The following is an 18,575-nucleotide window of genomic DNA, read 5'->3' on the forward strand; positions in this document are numbered from 1 at the left end:
TCCACTAGAAAAACAGTCACCAGTGCCAAAGTGTCACTGTGAGACTGGAACAGAGGCAGGTTTGACACAGGATTTGTCTTGCGTAAGGCTTAAAAGATAATGGACAACAAGAGGATAAAAATAATTGCTGTTATTGTGTTTATGCTTGAGTTATCCAACTGTTTTGCTCAACTAGGTAAGTTGCTTCTTTCTCATAAATCACTTTATAATCACATTAGTCTAAAATGAAGCCCCCCCCGAAAAATATCATTAGTCAGCAAATAATAAAAATGCACAGAAACTATGATTACTAAAGAAATAAAAATAGCCTACAAAGTTTCTCTTTTTAAAATAGCATTGAAATGATATGATCCTGCTTTATTAACAGTGACTAACTTAGCAGCACAAAAATACTACACAAAAATGTGAAGTAAAAACATTTAGTTGTGCTGCTGTTTTTCTAATGCAGTGCATGCTTAATTATTTTTGTAGATGGAATTTTTATGATCTACAACGTACATAAGAACAGATGTCTGACGGACAACCTGCAATGGTTAGAAGTTTGTAACGTTCTCAACCCAAAACAGCAGTTTCGCTGGACAACTGACGACCGAATTTTGAACATTGTCCAGAAGAAATGCCTTGGCATAGGGAGCAAGAAGGAGGGCAATAAACTGCAGTGGTATCTCTGTAATGCTAAAAATGACCTCCAAAAGTGGGAATGCATTGACAGTATGCATTTAAGTGTGAAGAATGAGTCACTGTACTTGTCCCTTCAGGGAGACACTTATTCTCTAACACTGTCCAAAAAGCAGGATGAAAAGAGCCAGTGGACGATACATGGAACAACCGACAGCATTTGCTCTCGACCATATGAAGGTATGATCACAAATCTCATCTGATTAGAATGAATTAAATGCTGTTCTGTTCTACACTAATAGTAATCTGCTACATTCGTTTGTGTAAACATGTGTCTAATACCTAATGTGCATATTTTACTTCCTGGATTCCATTTTGCTCACAAACTAGAAAATGACGTATTACGTATTGAAGTGATTACACAGATAAGTCGAATGTGGTTTATGAACTCAATTTGCATATCCGTTTACTGAAACTGATGTAATTGTGAGAATTGAGGTTGGGTTGTTTTCAATATTTCTTCCTTTATATTGGTTTTATGGACTTGGGCATCAAACAATTCGGTCATGTTTTCTTGGTTTAAATTTTTTTAAGTGTATTTCTTTTTTTTTTTTTTTTTTTTAGTTTTATTTCTAGAGCACGCTTTACACAACCAAAGCCGAAGTACAAAAAAAAAGAAAAAGACAACATACACTTTTAAACTGAGTTAAAGGACAAGGAATAAAAATATGTTTTAAGACTAGATTTAAAAACAGCCTCATTGACAATGGCAGTGATTTCCAGAGCTTAGGAGCAACAGCTGTAAATGTTCTGGTTCACCCTTTTTGTGTTTCTCAGTCATTTAATTTAGTATTACGCTCTGCTAGGTCAAGCTGATGTGAAGGTATTTACTCAGGAACCATTAAGTAATAAGGATACAGTTTAAATGATATGTATTTTATATAGCACTAAGCTTTCTGTCGTTCATTTCAAACAAAATGAAATAAATAAAGTTGCTAGATAATATACTTACATTTTTAGGAAAATAATCCTTGGTGCTATTTATTATTTATTTCATTTACTGAAAACTGAAACTTGTCTTGAAACTTGTTCCTACAATTTTCATCAATAAAATGTTATGCTTTTTCACACGGACAACACCTAGGAACTGGCAAGTACAATGTACAATGCATACTATTAAACAATATTAAAATAATAATCCAAAACGTGCACATTTTTATTATATTATATATAATGCATTGTAAATTACATTCAATTGTAAAGTATTACACTGTGGAGTTAGAAAGTAATATGCAACAGTAATATTTAGACATATTTATCTCTATGTTGACAGAATTATATACACTTGGTGGAAATGGCTTTGGTCGCCCATGTCATTTTCCATTCATGTACAAAAATAAATGGTATGCAGACTGTACAAGAGATGACTCCTCTGTCAAACGCCCATGGTGTGCAGTTGAAAGTAAATACGAAGATAATCATCTCTGGGGTTATTGCCCGACACTTCAAATAGGTACTGTTATAGGTCATGTTAATAAATAAATAAATAAATAAATAAATAGATAGATAAATAAATAAAAAATTATACACACGTTGTAGCATGTAACAATCAAAAACATGAATATTTACAGATTGATTTTCTTTCCAGATGAGTTCTGGAAAAAGAACCCTCTCACAAGCATATATCACCAGGTAAACAAAGAGTCTGCACTGACCTGGTATCAGGCCAGGAAAAGCTGTCACCAGCAGGGGGGAGAACTCTCAAGCATCACTGAGCCCCATGATCAAACCTTCCTATCAGGTATCATATAAAAACATGAAAAAAATTGTGCTGCACTAAAAAAAAAAAAGTCATGTAATAATGGTATGTATATGATATGTGTAAATGTTTGTAATTTATATATATATAAAATGGAAATTTTCAATTAGGTTTGTCTCAGGCTAATGGTCCAGGATTGTGGATAGGGTTAAACAGTTTAGATGAATCAAGTGGATGGCAGTGGATCAACAAGCATCCTTTACGTTATTTAAACTGGCTCAGTGGTGAGTATTTAGCTGCACTATATTATTTTTTCCTGTTTTACCTCATCAATATTTGGTGTCTGCCATAATACAGCTATAATGCTTTAATCTCTGATTTCATACTTTCATTTCTTGAATCTATTGCTTTGGAAAAGGCCAACCATCCTCTCTCCCAGATCATGCCTGTGGGGTGATAAGTCAGCAGTATGATTCAAAATGGACCACTGATGTTTGTTCTGCAAAACATGGCTATAGCTGCCAAAAAGCGCTTACCACTCCCACTACTCCAACAGGTAATTAGTGTCTTTATCAGTGGCGTTGTGAGGGACTTCAGGTGCTTAGGCCCCTTATGTACTGTCAAAAGCCCCTGGTCATTTAAAGACTGAAAACATTTTACACCACAAATAATGTAGAAGAAACACAATGTAGAGCACAAGAAACACATCTGTCCATTAGCACTTATTTTACATGTTCACAGTATATATATATATATATATATATATATATATATATATATATATATATATATATATATATATATATATATATATATATAATGTATGCAGTTTTACAATTTACGTGATGAGCTGTTAAACAAAACAGTACCTATCCTGGTCAGCCGGTGGCTCGGTTGTTAGTGTAGGGCAATTGGACATTCGCCATTCATTCATTCATTCATTCATTCATTCATTCATTCATTCATTGGAAAAGTTGGTGAGGTAATATTAATGCAACTGTTGATTAGTCATAGAGTCAGAGGGTTAAGCTGCACATCCCTTCCAACCCTAGTCACGCACCTGGTCTTCATCATGAAATGATTTATTTCACAATACATAACTGTGTTTAACCATTTTAAATGTCATATAATTTCATGTCACTTCTTGTCCAGTGGTGCACACAGGATCTTGCCCCAGACCATGGATACCTTATTCAGGTCACTGCTACTACCTTCATCGTTCTAAAAAAACATGGTTGGAGGCAAGAGATGCCTGTCGACATGACGGTGGAGACCTGCTGAGCATTCTTAATGTCGAGGAACAAAGCTTTGCCATTTCTCAACTTGGATACTGTGAGTTTCCATGTAGCTGCTTCTCAGTGTTACATTAAATACAATCATTTATTCATAGTGATCTGTGTATGGTATGAAGAACCTTATGTCATGAACGCAGGATAAAAGCGGACCCAAACGCAGGATAGCAAAACAAACAGGGTTTAATAACAAAAGGAAACACAAAACACGACACAGACTAGAGATAGAACAAGACAACAGTAGATTCCGCGCTGCACAAGGCAACGCGGCACAGTTAAATACACAGGGTAATCACAATATTACATTTAATTTTTATTACAATATTAAATTTATTTGGCCATTGGAAAATTTTACTTGGAAAATTTTACTTCATCCAATTTTTCTTGGTTGTTCAAGTTATACAAGTATTTGGTTCAACTAAATAATAATTAGAAAATACTTTATAGAAAATTACAGTAAACAGATCCTAAATAATTAAATTTGCTTAGCTAATTAGCCTAATTGGCCTAATCTACTAAACTAATTACTAACTAACATGCAGAGAGTAAATGTGACTTAAAGTATGTACATGCGACAAGGTTTCCATTCATGAATCTGAACCAAATATATATAAATAATTTGTGGTTATTCATTCTACAAAAGAACCTATCAGGAAGTTCAAGAACGTTCCTAAAACTTGTGTCTTAGTGCCTGCTAGTTAGTTATGCAACTTTAACTCTTTTTACCAGAAGTCAAAAAAATGGACTTTCCTCAAGTGCTGGTACAAAAGCATATGGAATATTTATAAAACATTGAATTTCACTATGATTATTAAATAAGAAGATATTTCTACATTTAAATTACAAACTAGTGTAAAATTAGTGCTGATACAGTATGTCTGTGACGCTTTGTCATTTGTTCCAACCAAATTAAACAGTAAAAACAGATGAGTTGTGGATTGGCTTAAATGACCTCAAGACCGCGATGTTTTTCGAGTGGAGTGACCATTCCAATGTGCCGTTTGTCTCATGGGAGAAGAACGAACCAAGCCATAATGCTGACAATAAAGAGGACTGTGTTTTAATAAGAGGAGAGGTAAAATATTCTACACATACATTGAATGTTGTGGGCTTCCACAGAACCATGAGTAATTATGTTAAGAATATAAATTAGCATGTGTAGCATTAGGAGATACAGTGACTCGTTCAAATGTATATTTTTCCAGGAGGGCAAGTGGGCTGATGAAATCTGCAAAAAAAAGTACGGATTCATCTGTAAGAAAGATGTCAATTCGAGTCCATCCACTAATGATACAGTCATCACAAATCCTGGCTGCAAGCCTGTAAGTTTTACTTTGTTTGCTTGGATTGTTTTTTTTGTTTTTCCTTTGACAAATTTGTTTGGAAATTTATTTCTATCACATAACTGGAGAAGAAAAATGTATTGTTTTAGGGCTGGACCAGATATGGGTACTACTGCTACTTTGTAGGAACAGAAACGAAAACCTTTGAAGAGGCAAAACAGACATGTTTAAAAACTGACTCTTATTTGGTTGACATCACAAGCAGGTTAGAGCTTTTCTTGTCATGGAAAATGCCATAAAAATAATTCGAATTTAATAACGGTTTAACATTTTTAAATAAATCTTTATTTCTGTATTTTTTCTGATCTTATCAGAGTTGATAACGCTTTCCTGGTCAGCTTGGTAGGGATGCGTCCAGAGAAGCACTTCTGGACTGGACTGTCCAATATCAAGGATCGGCACACTTTTGAGTGGACTAACAGCAAAAAGGTTCCATACACTCACTTCAATGCTGGAATGCCAGGTAAATGCTAAATATAGAATGTGAGTATTCTGTCAGTAACATTGTACAACTTTACAAACCCATTAATGCTTATGTAGTCAGTGCTACAAAGCTAGACATACATGCGATAACTATCTTCAATCCACAGGGGGAAAACAAGGCTGTGTCGCTTTTGCCACGGGAACATTTGCTGGATTATGGGATGTACTAAGTTGTACTAATAAGGAAAAATATATCTGTAAAAGGATGGCTGAGGATCTTATCACTACTCAAGCCCCTGTAACTACCCCTGCTCCGAACTGCAGCCAAGAATGGTTTCCAATTGCAAACAGAGACTTCTGTATAAAGGTATATTGCAGAATGACATTAGTCCCTGATCATGAGGCAGTTGTAGGGGGATTAAGAATTAAAAAATGATGGCCAATGAAACACTTTTGTTTTTGTTCAAGCTTTTTAGTGTACCAGAGGAACAACAGAAGACTTGGTTCGAAGCACTCAGTTTCTGCCGGGAACTTGGGGGTGATCTGCTAAGTGTCCATGGTCCCTTTGACCTGCATCTGATGCAAAATACCTAGTAAATAGAATTGAATATGAGCCACTTGATCTTACATACGTTTTGTCATATCTAACCTATTCCTGTACTAAATGTCCTCCTAAAAACTGTTCAAAAAGACACATTTAGATCTGCTGTTTGACCCTAATCCTGTGCAATATTTATATTTGCAGCACCCGCGGAGCATGGATTGGGTATAGTATCCAAGATCCCTCTGTTGGTTATGTATGGAGTGATGGATCCTCTGTAAGCAAACTTGCTTTTTAAATCTAAATCCCATAACCTATTCCTTAAATTATTGACTGAATAGACTAGACTAGTATGGACTGTGAGTTTATCTTTGATTTTTGTCTTTCATACAGACAGCTTATGAAAACTGGCAAGAGGGAGAACCAAACAATTACAACAATGTGGAAAACTGTGTTGAAATGTCCTATTCGTGGTGGAGAAAAAATGGAGAATGGAATGACCTGCGCTGTGAAGACAGAAAGGACTGGTTTTGTCAGATTCGAAAAGGTAAACAGACCCTTAAATATCCAGTAAACAACATTTAGTTAGAACCTAACAAGCCACAGCAAATTAAATACAGTAATTGGAAATCGCACTGATTTGTTTATTTTAATGATTTCAAGTCACAGACTTCTCAGGCTGTTAGAGCACAGGTCTGGCTGAGGTAACTTGGTAGTGCTGTAAATTTAGTTTGTACTGGGACTGTAAGAAGACAAAAAAAAAGCTTTTAATTAAAGACTACTGTATACAGAGCAGTCCTGAAAAACTGTGTGAAGCTGAGGTTGAATCTTTTGATGAAAACCAGTGCATAATCAAGGCACAGGATGCAAAATAGAGGACAAGACCAGACTTAAACAGACCAGAGATATACAGGTTACGCTGGGCTGTGGCCACCAGCTTAATCAAACTATACTGTATCAATAAATATTTAAACATTCAGATATATTGCCACTGTTATATATTGGCTTTTATGCATATGGTGTTTATAGGTTCAGGTTTTAGTCAGTTAGAGAGAATGCAGATTTGTTTGTGTCTGCTTTTAATATTAGCTAGCTAGAAAATATAACAATGGAATTATTTTTTTGAGGTGGATTTTTTTTATAAACTCTGTAACACATCCCGATGACAAAATTAAGGCTGAGGACAATCTTTATATTTGAAGTTCTGGATCTGATTTAGACTAGTTTTATCCTGGCATTTATTGTGGGCCAAATTGGTGTCTGTTAACAATCCACATGTAGAGTGTGCTGTGTGGCAATGTAGAGGCTAAGATAATGGCATTGGGTCTCTTTTACTGCAATTTATATTCAGTATTTCTGGTTAATCATGTACAAACAGCATGACACAGTGACAGCTGGTGGGTTTTAAAAAAGATTTGACAACATTAGCAATGTTATGTTGTGCCAAATAGCAGATATGCTACTAGCTAAGCTAGCTAACTTTCACTGAAGTAGGAAATGGCCAGCTAGCTAGACCAATAAATAAACAAGTTATTTTAAAAAACAAATGCATATACTGTAATCAAACTGCAACTGATACTGTTAGTCCTCTGTAAGTCCTTGTCTGACTGACTGGTGTTGATAGGTTTTAGATTTAAATGCACTTACTTTTCTTACACTAACACTGTTGAAACAGTAATGTTAGCAATTCAAAATTTTATAAATAGGCACCGCAATGTTTGTTATATTTAGAAACTCAAGAAATTAAGTGGAATATTTTTAATATTTTTAAAATTAAGTGGAATATTTTTAATATTTTTATATATTAATATTTTTAATATTAATAGATTAAATAGAAACAGAATTTATTGAATATACATGTTAAGAATAATTTTCTTAGATTATTTTATTCATTTTTCAAAATTGCTTTTTTCTTGTTTTAGTTTCTCTTGAAAATGTGAATTCTGTTTTCTTCTAGGTGTTACACCAAATGATGTGGAAATTAAACCTCAAAGTAAATCTTATTCAAAATCTGCAACACACCTTACCATTTGAATCACCATTGATTACTGAAAATCATCCTAAGAAAATTCTGTTTTCTCCCTACGTTTGCAGCATATAATAAAACAGACGATGGGTGGATTATATACAATGATAATCAGTATTATGTCAGTAGATACACTCATTTTTCTATGGAAGCAGCAAGATGGTTCTGTAAGCAAAGACATGGTGATCTAGTGTCAATTACTGATGATAAAGAAAATCTATTTCTGTGGCATCAGGTAATTATTGCTATTAGAGAGCTGTATTATGTCCTGAATACATACTGTATATACTTATCTGTAAGTGTTTTTATTGTATATTTTATTATTTTTCCTTTTTAGGTACGAGCACGTAATGATTATTATATTGGCATGACAGTTGATCTGGATAAGTCTTTCACGTGAGTTGTAAATCTACTGATATTACAGTACATTAAAAGCATTGCTAAAACAAAAATAAATGATTCACTATTATTCACTACGTGTATGCATTACAAGGTGGATGGATGGATCTCCAGTGGTATTCGTGGCATGGCAGAAGAATCAGCCCTCTCTTCTGAACAGTGAGGAGCATTGTGTATCCATAAATCCTTTGCAAGGTAAAACAATCATCTTAAATGATAAATTAAAGTGCTGAATACTTAGAATTATTATTCTATAAAGCAGCAAAGGCTTTATGACTGTAATCCTAGTCAAATGAGTATGGAACATAAAATCGTTTGTGTTAACCTGGCAATCACATGCTATAGCATTAGGAATTCTCCTTTACTAGAACTAAGGAGTCCAAACTTGTTGCCGCATGAATGACAATATGTTTGTAAACAAATTAAGGTCATTTTCCAAGGGTGACAATGGAGTACTCGAACAGAGCCTTGACCTGAATGCTTTTGGGATGAACTGAAATTCGGAAGGCCCCACATGCCTTTTTGCCCAATGTCAGTATCTGACCTAAGTAATGCTTTTCTGGCAGAATGAACACGAATCCTCACAGCTATGTTCCAACACCTAGTGAAAAGTCTTCCCAGAAGAGTGGGGCTTATTATAACAAAAATGAGAACGTAATCAATAATAAGATGATTGAAAATAGTATATACAGTATGTGGTTGTGATTTGTCAGGTGGCCACAAACATTTGCTCATATCTGTGTAAATCATACTGCTTATGAAGAAATGTTTGAAATTCTACAATCTGGATAACAGACTTGTATCTTCTCAAGGGTTCTGGGAGAGTACAAATTGTGGTGTATATCAAAATTTTATCTGTAAACGAAGTGGCTCTGTTGAAGTCAATTCTACTGCTGCTCCAACTGAGCCACCCAAAGGAGGCTGTGCTCCAGACTGGGTGAAGTTTCAGACAAAGGTGAATGACATTTACATTAAACACATGGTATCACATAACAGTAATGATAACTGGACTAAAGACATTGTACAACATAACTACATTAGACTTATTAACTATTCAAATAGGAGTGAATGTAGAGGAATGATTTTAAAGGCTTGAATTAAGAAACTTTACTGTCATTTGCTTAATTATTTTTTTAAAAACACAAAACACTGAAGTATTTGTGAAGCATGATATAAAAAAAAAATTAAATGCAGAACAATACACTATGTTGAATCAAGTACTATTCTCTGTGCTGTTGAATGATGGATGAAAAATAATGTATTGGATAAACTGAACCAAATTTGACTAAGACATATGTCCAAGACTAATTGTGATCATTTTATTTGATAGTAATGGGGAAAGTATTTAAAGTCATTTTGACATGATTGACATTCAGCTTGGAATACAACTTAAAGATGCTATAATTGCTTACTTATGGTTTTGTCATATATAGTACTGTGCATAAATCAGCCTTTTGTTTTCACACCAATGGCCATTCACTGCATATACAGTACTTAATGTACATTGCAATTATTCTATATTCATTCAAACACTCATGTAATACTTATTTATGCAGGTCATTTCAACATTTCAGTTCAAGATTACAGATAAAATAGTCAGAGTTGGATTCTGTTATTACTCTTGAAGTCCTGTGCAATTTTTTGTTGAATTTCCCTATCATTATTATTCATTATTGTCATTCATCAGTCCAACAATACGAAAAGTAAAAATGTGTAAATATACTTATTTATAAGCTATAAATAAGTACTTCATGTGAAAAAGTAATGAACATTTTCAACAAGTGGCTAATGCTGAACGGTCATTTGCTTGATAATAAAATGGTGGTCAGTGCAGAGTAACACTATTTGCTTTACAGTGTTACAAAATGGAACAGGAGCTGAAAACGTGGACTGAAGCCAGATCATACTGTAGGCAGCTCGGGGGAAATCTAGCTTCTGTTAATAACAGACTTCAGCAAGGTCAGGTCTAATCATAAAACTAAACATTCATGCTTAGTTTTATTGGTTTAATTTGTTTCAATATTTCTTACAACCGATGACGTTTAATAAACAGATAATGTCAGCCCCTAAACTATTATCTGGGAAATTTTCAACATTTGCTTTTGCTTATGTTTACTTGTGCTTGTGCATAATGTTTGGAAAATATCAGTATCTCACTACTGTTTCGGTGTGCTTACAAATACAAGCTTCATGTTCTAATAAATAGTGTTTTTAATAATTGGCTGTAGATCCTCTGAGGAAGGGAATGAGGACATACTGTAGGAAGCAGGCATGTAAGACACTGAATATGTGAGGATTATAACATTAAATATGCATTAATGCCCCCATCTTTAAATAGGAATGCTAAAGAGGGGTAGCATAAATCTTGTATGAGTCATCAGTGACTTGTGGCATGGCCATGTGACCTGCTGGGGCTGATGGGTAATGTAGTTCAGCACCAATTTTGGCATAACCATGACACAATGTAGTCTGTTCAGAGCTAATATAATCACCAATGTCCAACTAAAACACTCTGGATATGTTCGGATATCCCTCCTAAAAAGGATAGCAGTTTTGTATGAGTACAATTGGGAATACAGTAGGTAAATTATTACAAAATTAAATGTTCTTGCTCCAAGAAATTGGATTTTTTTATTTTATTTATGTCATTTTTAATATTCATATTTATGTCATTCATAATAAAAGGTATTTTTTTTAACTCACTCTTCAGCGACTATGGTGCTAATTTATCATTAGCTTATTAATGACTATTAATGGGTTTCCACAGTGTCATGCCCATAGCTTTTTTTTTTATTTTTTTTACCTCTAATAACTTAGTTTGGATCGGATAAAAGTGGTGGAAAATGAATGAATGAATGAATGAATGAACTTAGTTTGGAATTTGTTGCCATTTTTAATCAGGAGGAAGTAAATCCTTGTTTGATTTAAGCATACAGTGCTTCTTATTTCATTGCTTTTTCTTATTGTGTACGTATAGCATTTGTAACCTTTTTGATGGATGGTGATAACCTCGATGATTTATGGATTGGCTTCAGTAACTTGGCAAAAAAAGGATTTAAATGGACAGATGGAAGTGGTATCGAATATACAAACTGGGCCAAAGGAGAACCAAGGAGAAACGAATATGTGGTATGATGATTTCATTTTGTTTTTCAAAGAGAACAGTTCTGCTTAATCAATTGGTCTATGCACATGTTGCATACTCGATGTCCATTAAATCATTAATAATCAAATTTCAAGGTATCATAAGGCAATTATTGTTAAACATTTGGTTATATAACACTGCTACCACACAGCGTATGAAATTAATTACTGGTGATTTGTTGTTTACAGGCCATAGGTTTAACATATAAGTTTATAGCTCAATGGGCCCTTTTGGGGATTAACTTTACACAAATCACTAGCCAAGGCATTCAGGACAAGCAGGCAATTTTTTTTTATTTGTAGTACAGAGAAGTAAATAATATCCTTCTTGTGGAAGTGCATTACCTGTAGAAGTTCCTCATAATTTATATGCCAGTTGATTTTTATTAACCATTTGCATACAATTGTGTTGATCAGAGAGTCAGTTCAAATCAGCAGAATGAACTTAAACATTGTAGAGTCTGAAATCCATGTGCGAAAAGAGTTTCACCCACATTAAAGAAAGGATAAAGCATTTCCTACAGATTACTTACAGTATGCATTTACTATACATATACTCACTGGTCATTTTATTAGGAACACATTCACACTTATTTATCCAGTTATCTGACCAGCCTTCCATGTGGCAGCAGTGCAGTGTATGGAGATACAGTTAGGGGCCAGCAGCTTTAGGTAATGTTCACAACAACTGCCAGAATGGGGAAAGTGTGACATCAGACCAGCTAGTATGATATTTCTGTACTGCTGAGCTCCTGGGATTTTCACTACAGTCTCTAGAGTTTTGTCAAAATGGTGCAATAAAGAAAAAACATCTATTGAGCTATAATAAAGCTATAATAAAACTGCTTATATAAAAGTGTACCTAAATCTACTGATGCATTTTTAAAAAAACATAGGGTTGTAACAACAAATTCTGACTTTGTTAAAATATTCACTGTGCATTTTGTTTTATAACATTTCTTTGCGTGTGCCTAGTCCTAATCCGATCATTCTTCTGCTTTATTACAGTGGATGTGGGAAAATGAGGTATTTGTTTTTTTATTTATTTAATTAGTTAGTTAGTTAATTAGTTAGTTATTTGTAACCTTTTTTTACATTTTGGCCATTTGTTTTACTTAATTTAGGAACCAACTTGTGTTGCACTGGGAAGCATGGTAAAACCTGAGATAGGCAAGTGGTTAACAAAAGACTGTAATGACACCATCAGATTCATTTGCAGTCGTGATATTGGTAAATCTTTAGAAGTATCTATTTTTGTTGTGAGCATTTTTTTTAAATTAATGAACAGTTAATAAAGTCTTTATCTTTTTTTATTCAGATCACTTTATAGAACCAACCCCAACAAAGATCCCCACAAATGTCAAGCTTGGAAATGATTCTTACAAGGTCTTGCAGAAAAACTTGACCTGGAGTGAAGCAAAGCATGAGTGTGAGTTACAGGGTGAAACTTTGGCTAGTATTCGGGACTTGCGTGCTCAAGCTTACATTGAGCTGCAGACCTCAATTAATGAACAGCCCTTATGGATCGGCCTTAACAGCAAAGAGGTAAAATTACACAGTAATTAGTAAAGAGAATATAGGAGCAGTCTTTTTTTGGCAATTTTTAGTAAATACATCAAAAAGAAATAAAAATGTTGATATTTTTGTGAACAGACGGATGGATACTTTTTGTGGATTGATAAATGGCAGTTGAATATGGAAAACTGGAACAACAATGAACCAAATAGTAACCACACCTGTGTTTATGTGGATGTGGATGGAAAATGGAAAACTGCAGACTGCAATCAAAAATTCTACAGCATATGTAAAAAGTCACCAGGTATACTCGAAGGCCAACGTAACATCAACATAAATGAATTAGATTAATGGAGGCTATAAGCTATGGTTTTGTCACGATGAGGCAAAGATGAGTGAGGATCCAATTGCAGTTAACCATTTAATAAACAAGACACAGGAACACAGACAGGTAGGCAAGCAAGCCGAGGCAGACCACCGGGCTGACAGGAAACAGAAACACATACAATAAGTCGTGACAGGGAAGTGAACAAACAGTGTATATATATTAAACAGGAACCAATCACAAAGCAGAGACAATGAGGGAAAGATTGAGTACAATTAGTGTCCATGATAACAAACAAGTGGGCGGAGCAAACAATCAACAGCAGGGCAAGACAGCAGACAGAAACAGGGAAAACACAGACAGACTCATTACAGGTATTAAATGTTTCCAAAAATTAAACCTAAAGTGTTTTGACTGCTTGTGAGATGAGTCTTCAGGCTAAATGGAAAAATGATTTTAAGACAAGAGGTGAACCTTCTTTTCTACATTCAACAACCTTGAACTCTCTGACAGTGATCTTCAGTGTGCAGATATAGATGATGGAGTCTTGTTGAATAAAATGGATGATTGCATTCTTTTTATTTTTGTCACAGACATTGCTCCAACTCCACCAGTGCAGTACCCTGGGACGTGTCCTGACATAATTGAAGCTGATCCAAAGATGATTTGGCTGCCTTTTAGAGGGCACTGCTATGCATTTGTGACTCAAGTTACATCATGGAGCAGAGCCTCTCAGCTGTGTTTGTCAAGAGGTAAGAAAAAAAGCATTATTATTATTATTATTATTATTATTATTATTATTGTTTCTATATTTCTTTACATATGATCATTTCTACATTTTGTATCCATAAGATTTATTATTTTTTTAACAGGTTCCTCTCTTGTCAGTATTGAAGATACACAAGAAGCAAAGTTTATAGAGCAATACATTACTTTTCTTGGGAATGAACATGACATGTTCTCAATAGGCCTCTTTAAGACACATGCAGGTAATACTATTTGTATAATAATGTGACTAATCAACTCCTCTTGACTACATACAGTTGAAAAAAAGCACTATTTATAATAACACTTGCCAGTGTCCACTTTTGTGTCTGGTTCCTTTTAAGCTGCTATCGGACAATTTCCATTGTTTAAAGTGCTATACAAATTTAACTGAACTGAATTGAATGTTCATTTTGTCTTTGAATGCACTCTTCACAGAACATTGGCTGTGGCTGGACAGAAGTGTTGTGGATTACACTAATTGGGAAGAATCTCCAGACGAATACTATAACGGTGACTGTGCATTTATCTCCATTACAACTAAACAATGGATCAAACGTCACTGCATATACGACAGTTCACCGTTCATCTGCAAAACACCCAAGGGTAAGTCAGAGCTGTGCACAAAATTAGTCTTTTTTTTTATTACGTTAAATTACTTCAATTTCAAAAAAGCTAGGCCATCGGTCTATTATTAACGCTATGGAGAATGACTATGAGTGGAGGACTGAAAATTGCATTCGGAAAGACAATTTCCTTTCCAACTTGAATAACGGTATTATTGTTCGCTCATTAAACTGCTGACTACAAATAACAAAGACCTACTTTATGAACTTGGCCTCTCACTATATCATAGACCTCTCATATGTACCAGATCATCACATCACAGTCATCATCACATTTTATTATATATGCTTATATTGTGGATTATTGTTATAACATTTTATTAAAAAGAAATTGCATATGCATTTTTAAACCAGGCTTAACGTACAGTATACTCTGCTGGTTAGTGCAGCATTCCTCGTCAATCACCAGTGATTAATAGGTGCAATAGGACAATGGTATATTGTATGTGATGTCACAAACCTAGTAGGCCTAGCAGATTAATCATCATCAACAGTGATGCTCCGGACAAAAGCATGTGTCAAATGGAATGTCAAGAAGAAAAAGGCATCTGTTGGCCTACATGTGAGTCACTTTCTTTAACCAAAGAGCTAAGCTGTCTTCGAAGCAAATTTTCTTACATACACATGGTTGGTTACTTCCACATAATTCATGAGAGCCCTCACTAGACACATGAGTGATCTGCTTTCTCATTTGCAATAGCAGATACAGTAAGATGGTTAATTCGTTATTGCCCTGTTGTGACTCTATATATGGCAGGTTCTGTTTTAGAGCTTTCATCCACATCAGTCACTGCATGCTGACCGTGGCACATGTAATTTATAGTCTTATCGGACCACACTGAAAGCCAGTCATTTCAAGTCAAGGGAATTTTTCATTGTTGGATTCTATTACTTAATATGACAACTTGCACAAACTGTCCCACTGTAGAACTAATTCATGCTCTCCCATTTGCAAACCATCAATCTTTGCTTCATGTGATCTTTTAGGTTAAACCCTAGAAAGAGATCTTTCTAGCTGAATCTATTAGTGCCAACGCACAATTATAAAGACTGATGGATTTTTTAAATGGTCTCTTTCCGGTTCAAGTTCAGTCTTCTTGGCAAGTGTGTGCGTATCTCACAAGCACTGTCGAGTAAAATCTCACAATACCTCTCTTGCGCTTGGTATGTAAGTCTCAGAAAGCACATAGAGACCCAAATAAATAGACTTGCAGTTAATTTGACACTCTGACCATGGTTTGTGTGACCGCTAACTTGCCATCTCATCTACAATACCAATGATCTACCTGAAATGGTCCTAATTGCAGTAATTGTAGCCCAGGACCATCTGTACCAGAACCAACAGGTTTAGTCCAAGTTTTTCCCCCACAATAAACATATTACAATAAACCTAAAAAAACAATAAGCTTACTGAACTCTACACTACACCAATAGGATATGCAGTATAATTATATTTTCTTAGACATATTGTACTTTGTCCATACAACTGGCACATGTTCCTATGCACATACTATTCTTATGCACATACTACATGCCATAACTTTATTTTTTGTCGTACATATACTGACTTATATATCTGCACTTGTTCCCTTTGCACATTTTTTCTACTATTTGGACTCCTGTTAGATGCTAAACGACATTTCGTTGCTATGTAGTTGCAGTATGCTAGGTCAATAAAGCTGCATCTATCTATGTTAGTGATACAAAACGCATTTTAGATTTGGTAGCCTAGTGGTTATGCTGAAGGTTGCAAGCTTGAATCCCAGGTCCACCAAGCTGCCATTGTTGGGTCCTTGGGACCAAGACCCTTAACCCTCATTGCTCAGGTGTATAAAATAAAACAAAATGTAGGTTGCTCTGGTGTCTATTATTCGAGTTTAGAGAATAGGCTCACAGATGATCTTGCAACAACTATGTTGTAATATCCGGTACTCAATAGCATCATCCTAGTTGCCACTATTACTATATATACATGAGTGACAGTAAATTTGATCAGACTATTAACAGGGTACTTTGAATTTAATGTAAGCAGTAAGCAGCCAGATACATTTTCCACAACAGGCTTGGCTAGCTTGCTTAAATATCGTTGATGTGATTATGAGCTGTATTTTCTGCCACTGTACACTTTCGCATTTGTAAACATGCATCCATTATTCTACAACTTCAGTGCAAATGCTGATGTACATTAACAAACAGTTACACAGTAAATAAGGATAAGAATAGTCCACATAATGTGTGTTTGTCAATGCAAATCCCCTGGACTGAACAATGTAACAATAATATACGATAATATAATATACAAAAAGGATAGAGCTCTATTTCAATCCACTTCCTTAGAATGCTAAGAAAGAATAGAATGCTAAAGAAGATGACTGTAATATATCAGGAACCTTTTAAAGGCTACCCATGTGGGATGACAAGGTGATCTACAAATATTACTGTTACAATCCAAGGCTTAGGCAAAGTTTGTTTAGTAATTCTATATTAAATGCTATAGTTTAATAATGATGTAACTCTATTTACAATTGCTTCTGTTATACAGGGAAATTTTTAGTCTGCAGATGTATTTTAATTCATGTATTTTGATCCTAAACACAATTTTTGCCATTTCTTTCTATTTTTTACTGCAGTTTCAAATCCAACCACGTCTTCAAGTATTAGTCCAACAGGTAAAAACCCAGCTAATTCAATACCTCTAATAAATACTTTATTTGTATAATGGGGGTGGGGTGGGGTGGGGGGCATGGTGGTTTAGTGGTTAGCACGTTCGCCTCACACCTCCAGGGTTGGGGGTTCGATTCCCGCCTCTGCTTTGTGTGTGTGTGGAGTTTGCATGTTCTCCCCGTGCCTCGGGGGTTTCCTCCGGGTACTCCGGTTTCCTCCCCCGGTCCAAAGACATGCATGGTAGGTTGATTGGCATCTCTGGAAAATTGTCTGTAGTGTGTGATTGCATGAGTGAATGAGAGTGTGTGTGTGTGCCCTGTGCTGGGTTGGCACTCCGTCCAGGGTGTAACCTGCCTTGATGGCCGATGACGCCTGAGATAGTCACAGGCTCCCCGTGACCCGAGAAGTTCGGATAAGCGGTAGAAAATGAATGGATGAATGTATTATGGAAAAAATCATGCCCTGGAAATGTAATCATCACTTAAATATGTCTTTAATCAGAATGCCTAATATATGCTTAATTTTGTTGATTTAAATGACTACCTGAATTTATGTTAGCATTTATCACTTCCTGCATTTTTAATTAAGTTATAATGCTGCATGCATCTCATGTCTCATGTGATTTCTCAATATATGCAGCTGTAAAGCAAAGGACTCTTTCTGGTGTGGCTGTGGCTGTGGTGATTGCAGTGCTGCTTGTGCTCGCCGGATTGGCTTATATATACCACAGAAAGATCAACAACCGGCTTGCTGGACCTTCATATGAAAACCCAATGTATTATACTACAGAAGCCCCATTGTCAGAGGACAAAGATAACAAAACATTAGTTGACCACATGGAAAATAATGAATAAGTTTCATACTATCCTTTTGTAATTAGTTCTTTTTGTATTAATATTTTTTTCCTTCACATTCAACATTAACTAACTTGAATGTTGACTAAATGTTTCCACATCTGGGGTATTAAGAGGTTTTGAAATGATATATAAAGACATGTACCTAGATTATTATTAGCTCTTGGTGAATTTCACTGTTGTATCAAATCACATTTACTCCAGTGACATGTAGCTTCAATGCAAACCTATGTACACAGCATGTTTTAATCCAAGTAAAAATTAACATGGTTTTAATGATT

At 35.1% G+C, this 18,575-nt stretch overlaps 1 protein-coding gene across 1 annotated transcript; it reads left to right on the plus strand.

The window, feature by feature from the left end:
* On the plus strand, positions 1-18,573 carry mrc1b (mannose receptor, C type 1b). Its single transcript, XM_027169281.2, has 31 exons — positions 1-175; positions 472-858; positions 1,952-2,131; positions 2,267-2,419; positions 2,548-2,661; positions 2,796-2,933; positions 3,530-3,709; positions 4,587-4,744; positions 4,875-4,991; positions 5,102-5,217; positions 5,327-5,475; positions 5,603-5,802; positions 5,904-6,028; positions 6,181-6,253; positions 6,370-6,523; positions 7,934-7,969; positions 8,071-8,237; positions 8,340-8,398; positions 8,496-8,596; positions 9,214-9,356; positions 10,258-10,360; positions 11,379-11,530; positions 12,554-12,571; positions 12,670-12,775; positions 12,864-13,090; positions 13,199-13,364; positions 13,979-14,137; positions 14,258-14,374; positions 14,589-14,756; positions 17,407-17,445; positions 18,080-18,573. The coding sequence occupies exons 1-31, from the start codon at positions 100-102 to the stop codon at positions 18,292-18,294; spliced, it is 4,296 nt and encodes a 1,431-aa protein (XP_027025082.2). The 5' UTR covers positions 1-99; the 3' UTR covers positions 18,295-18,573.
* Positions 18,574-18,575: the final 2 nt, after the last annotated feature.

This window comes from Tachysurus fulvidraco, chromosome 1 (genome assembly GCF_022655615.1).
Source record: "Tachysurus fulvidraco isolate hzauxx_2018 chromosome 1, HZAU_PFXX_2.0, whole genome shotgun sequence".
In the NCBI taxonomy this organism is placed as follows: Eukaryota; Metazoa; Chordata; class Actinopteri; order Siluriformes; family Bagridae; genus Tachysurus; species Tachysurus fulvidraco.

Excerpts from the sequence above, each read along its gene's own strand:
- mrc1b (XM_027169281.2), top strand. The coding sequence starts at position 100 with ATGGACAACAAGAGGATAAAAATAATTGCTGTTATTGTGTTTATGCTT. Across the intron at positions 5,218-5,326 it reads TTGGTTGACATCACAAGCAG|AGTTGATAACGCTTTCCTGG; the intron begins GTTAGAGCTTTT and ends TGATCTTATCAG. Across the intron at positions 13,091-13,198 it reads TCGGCCTTAACAGCAAAGAG|ACGGATGGATACTTTTTGTG; the intron begins GTAAAATTACAC and ends TTTTGTGAACAG.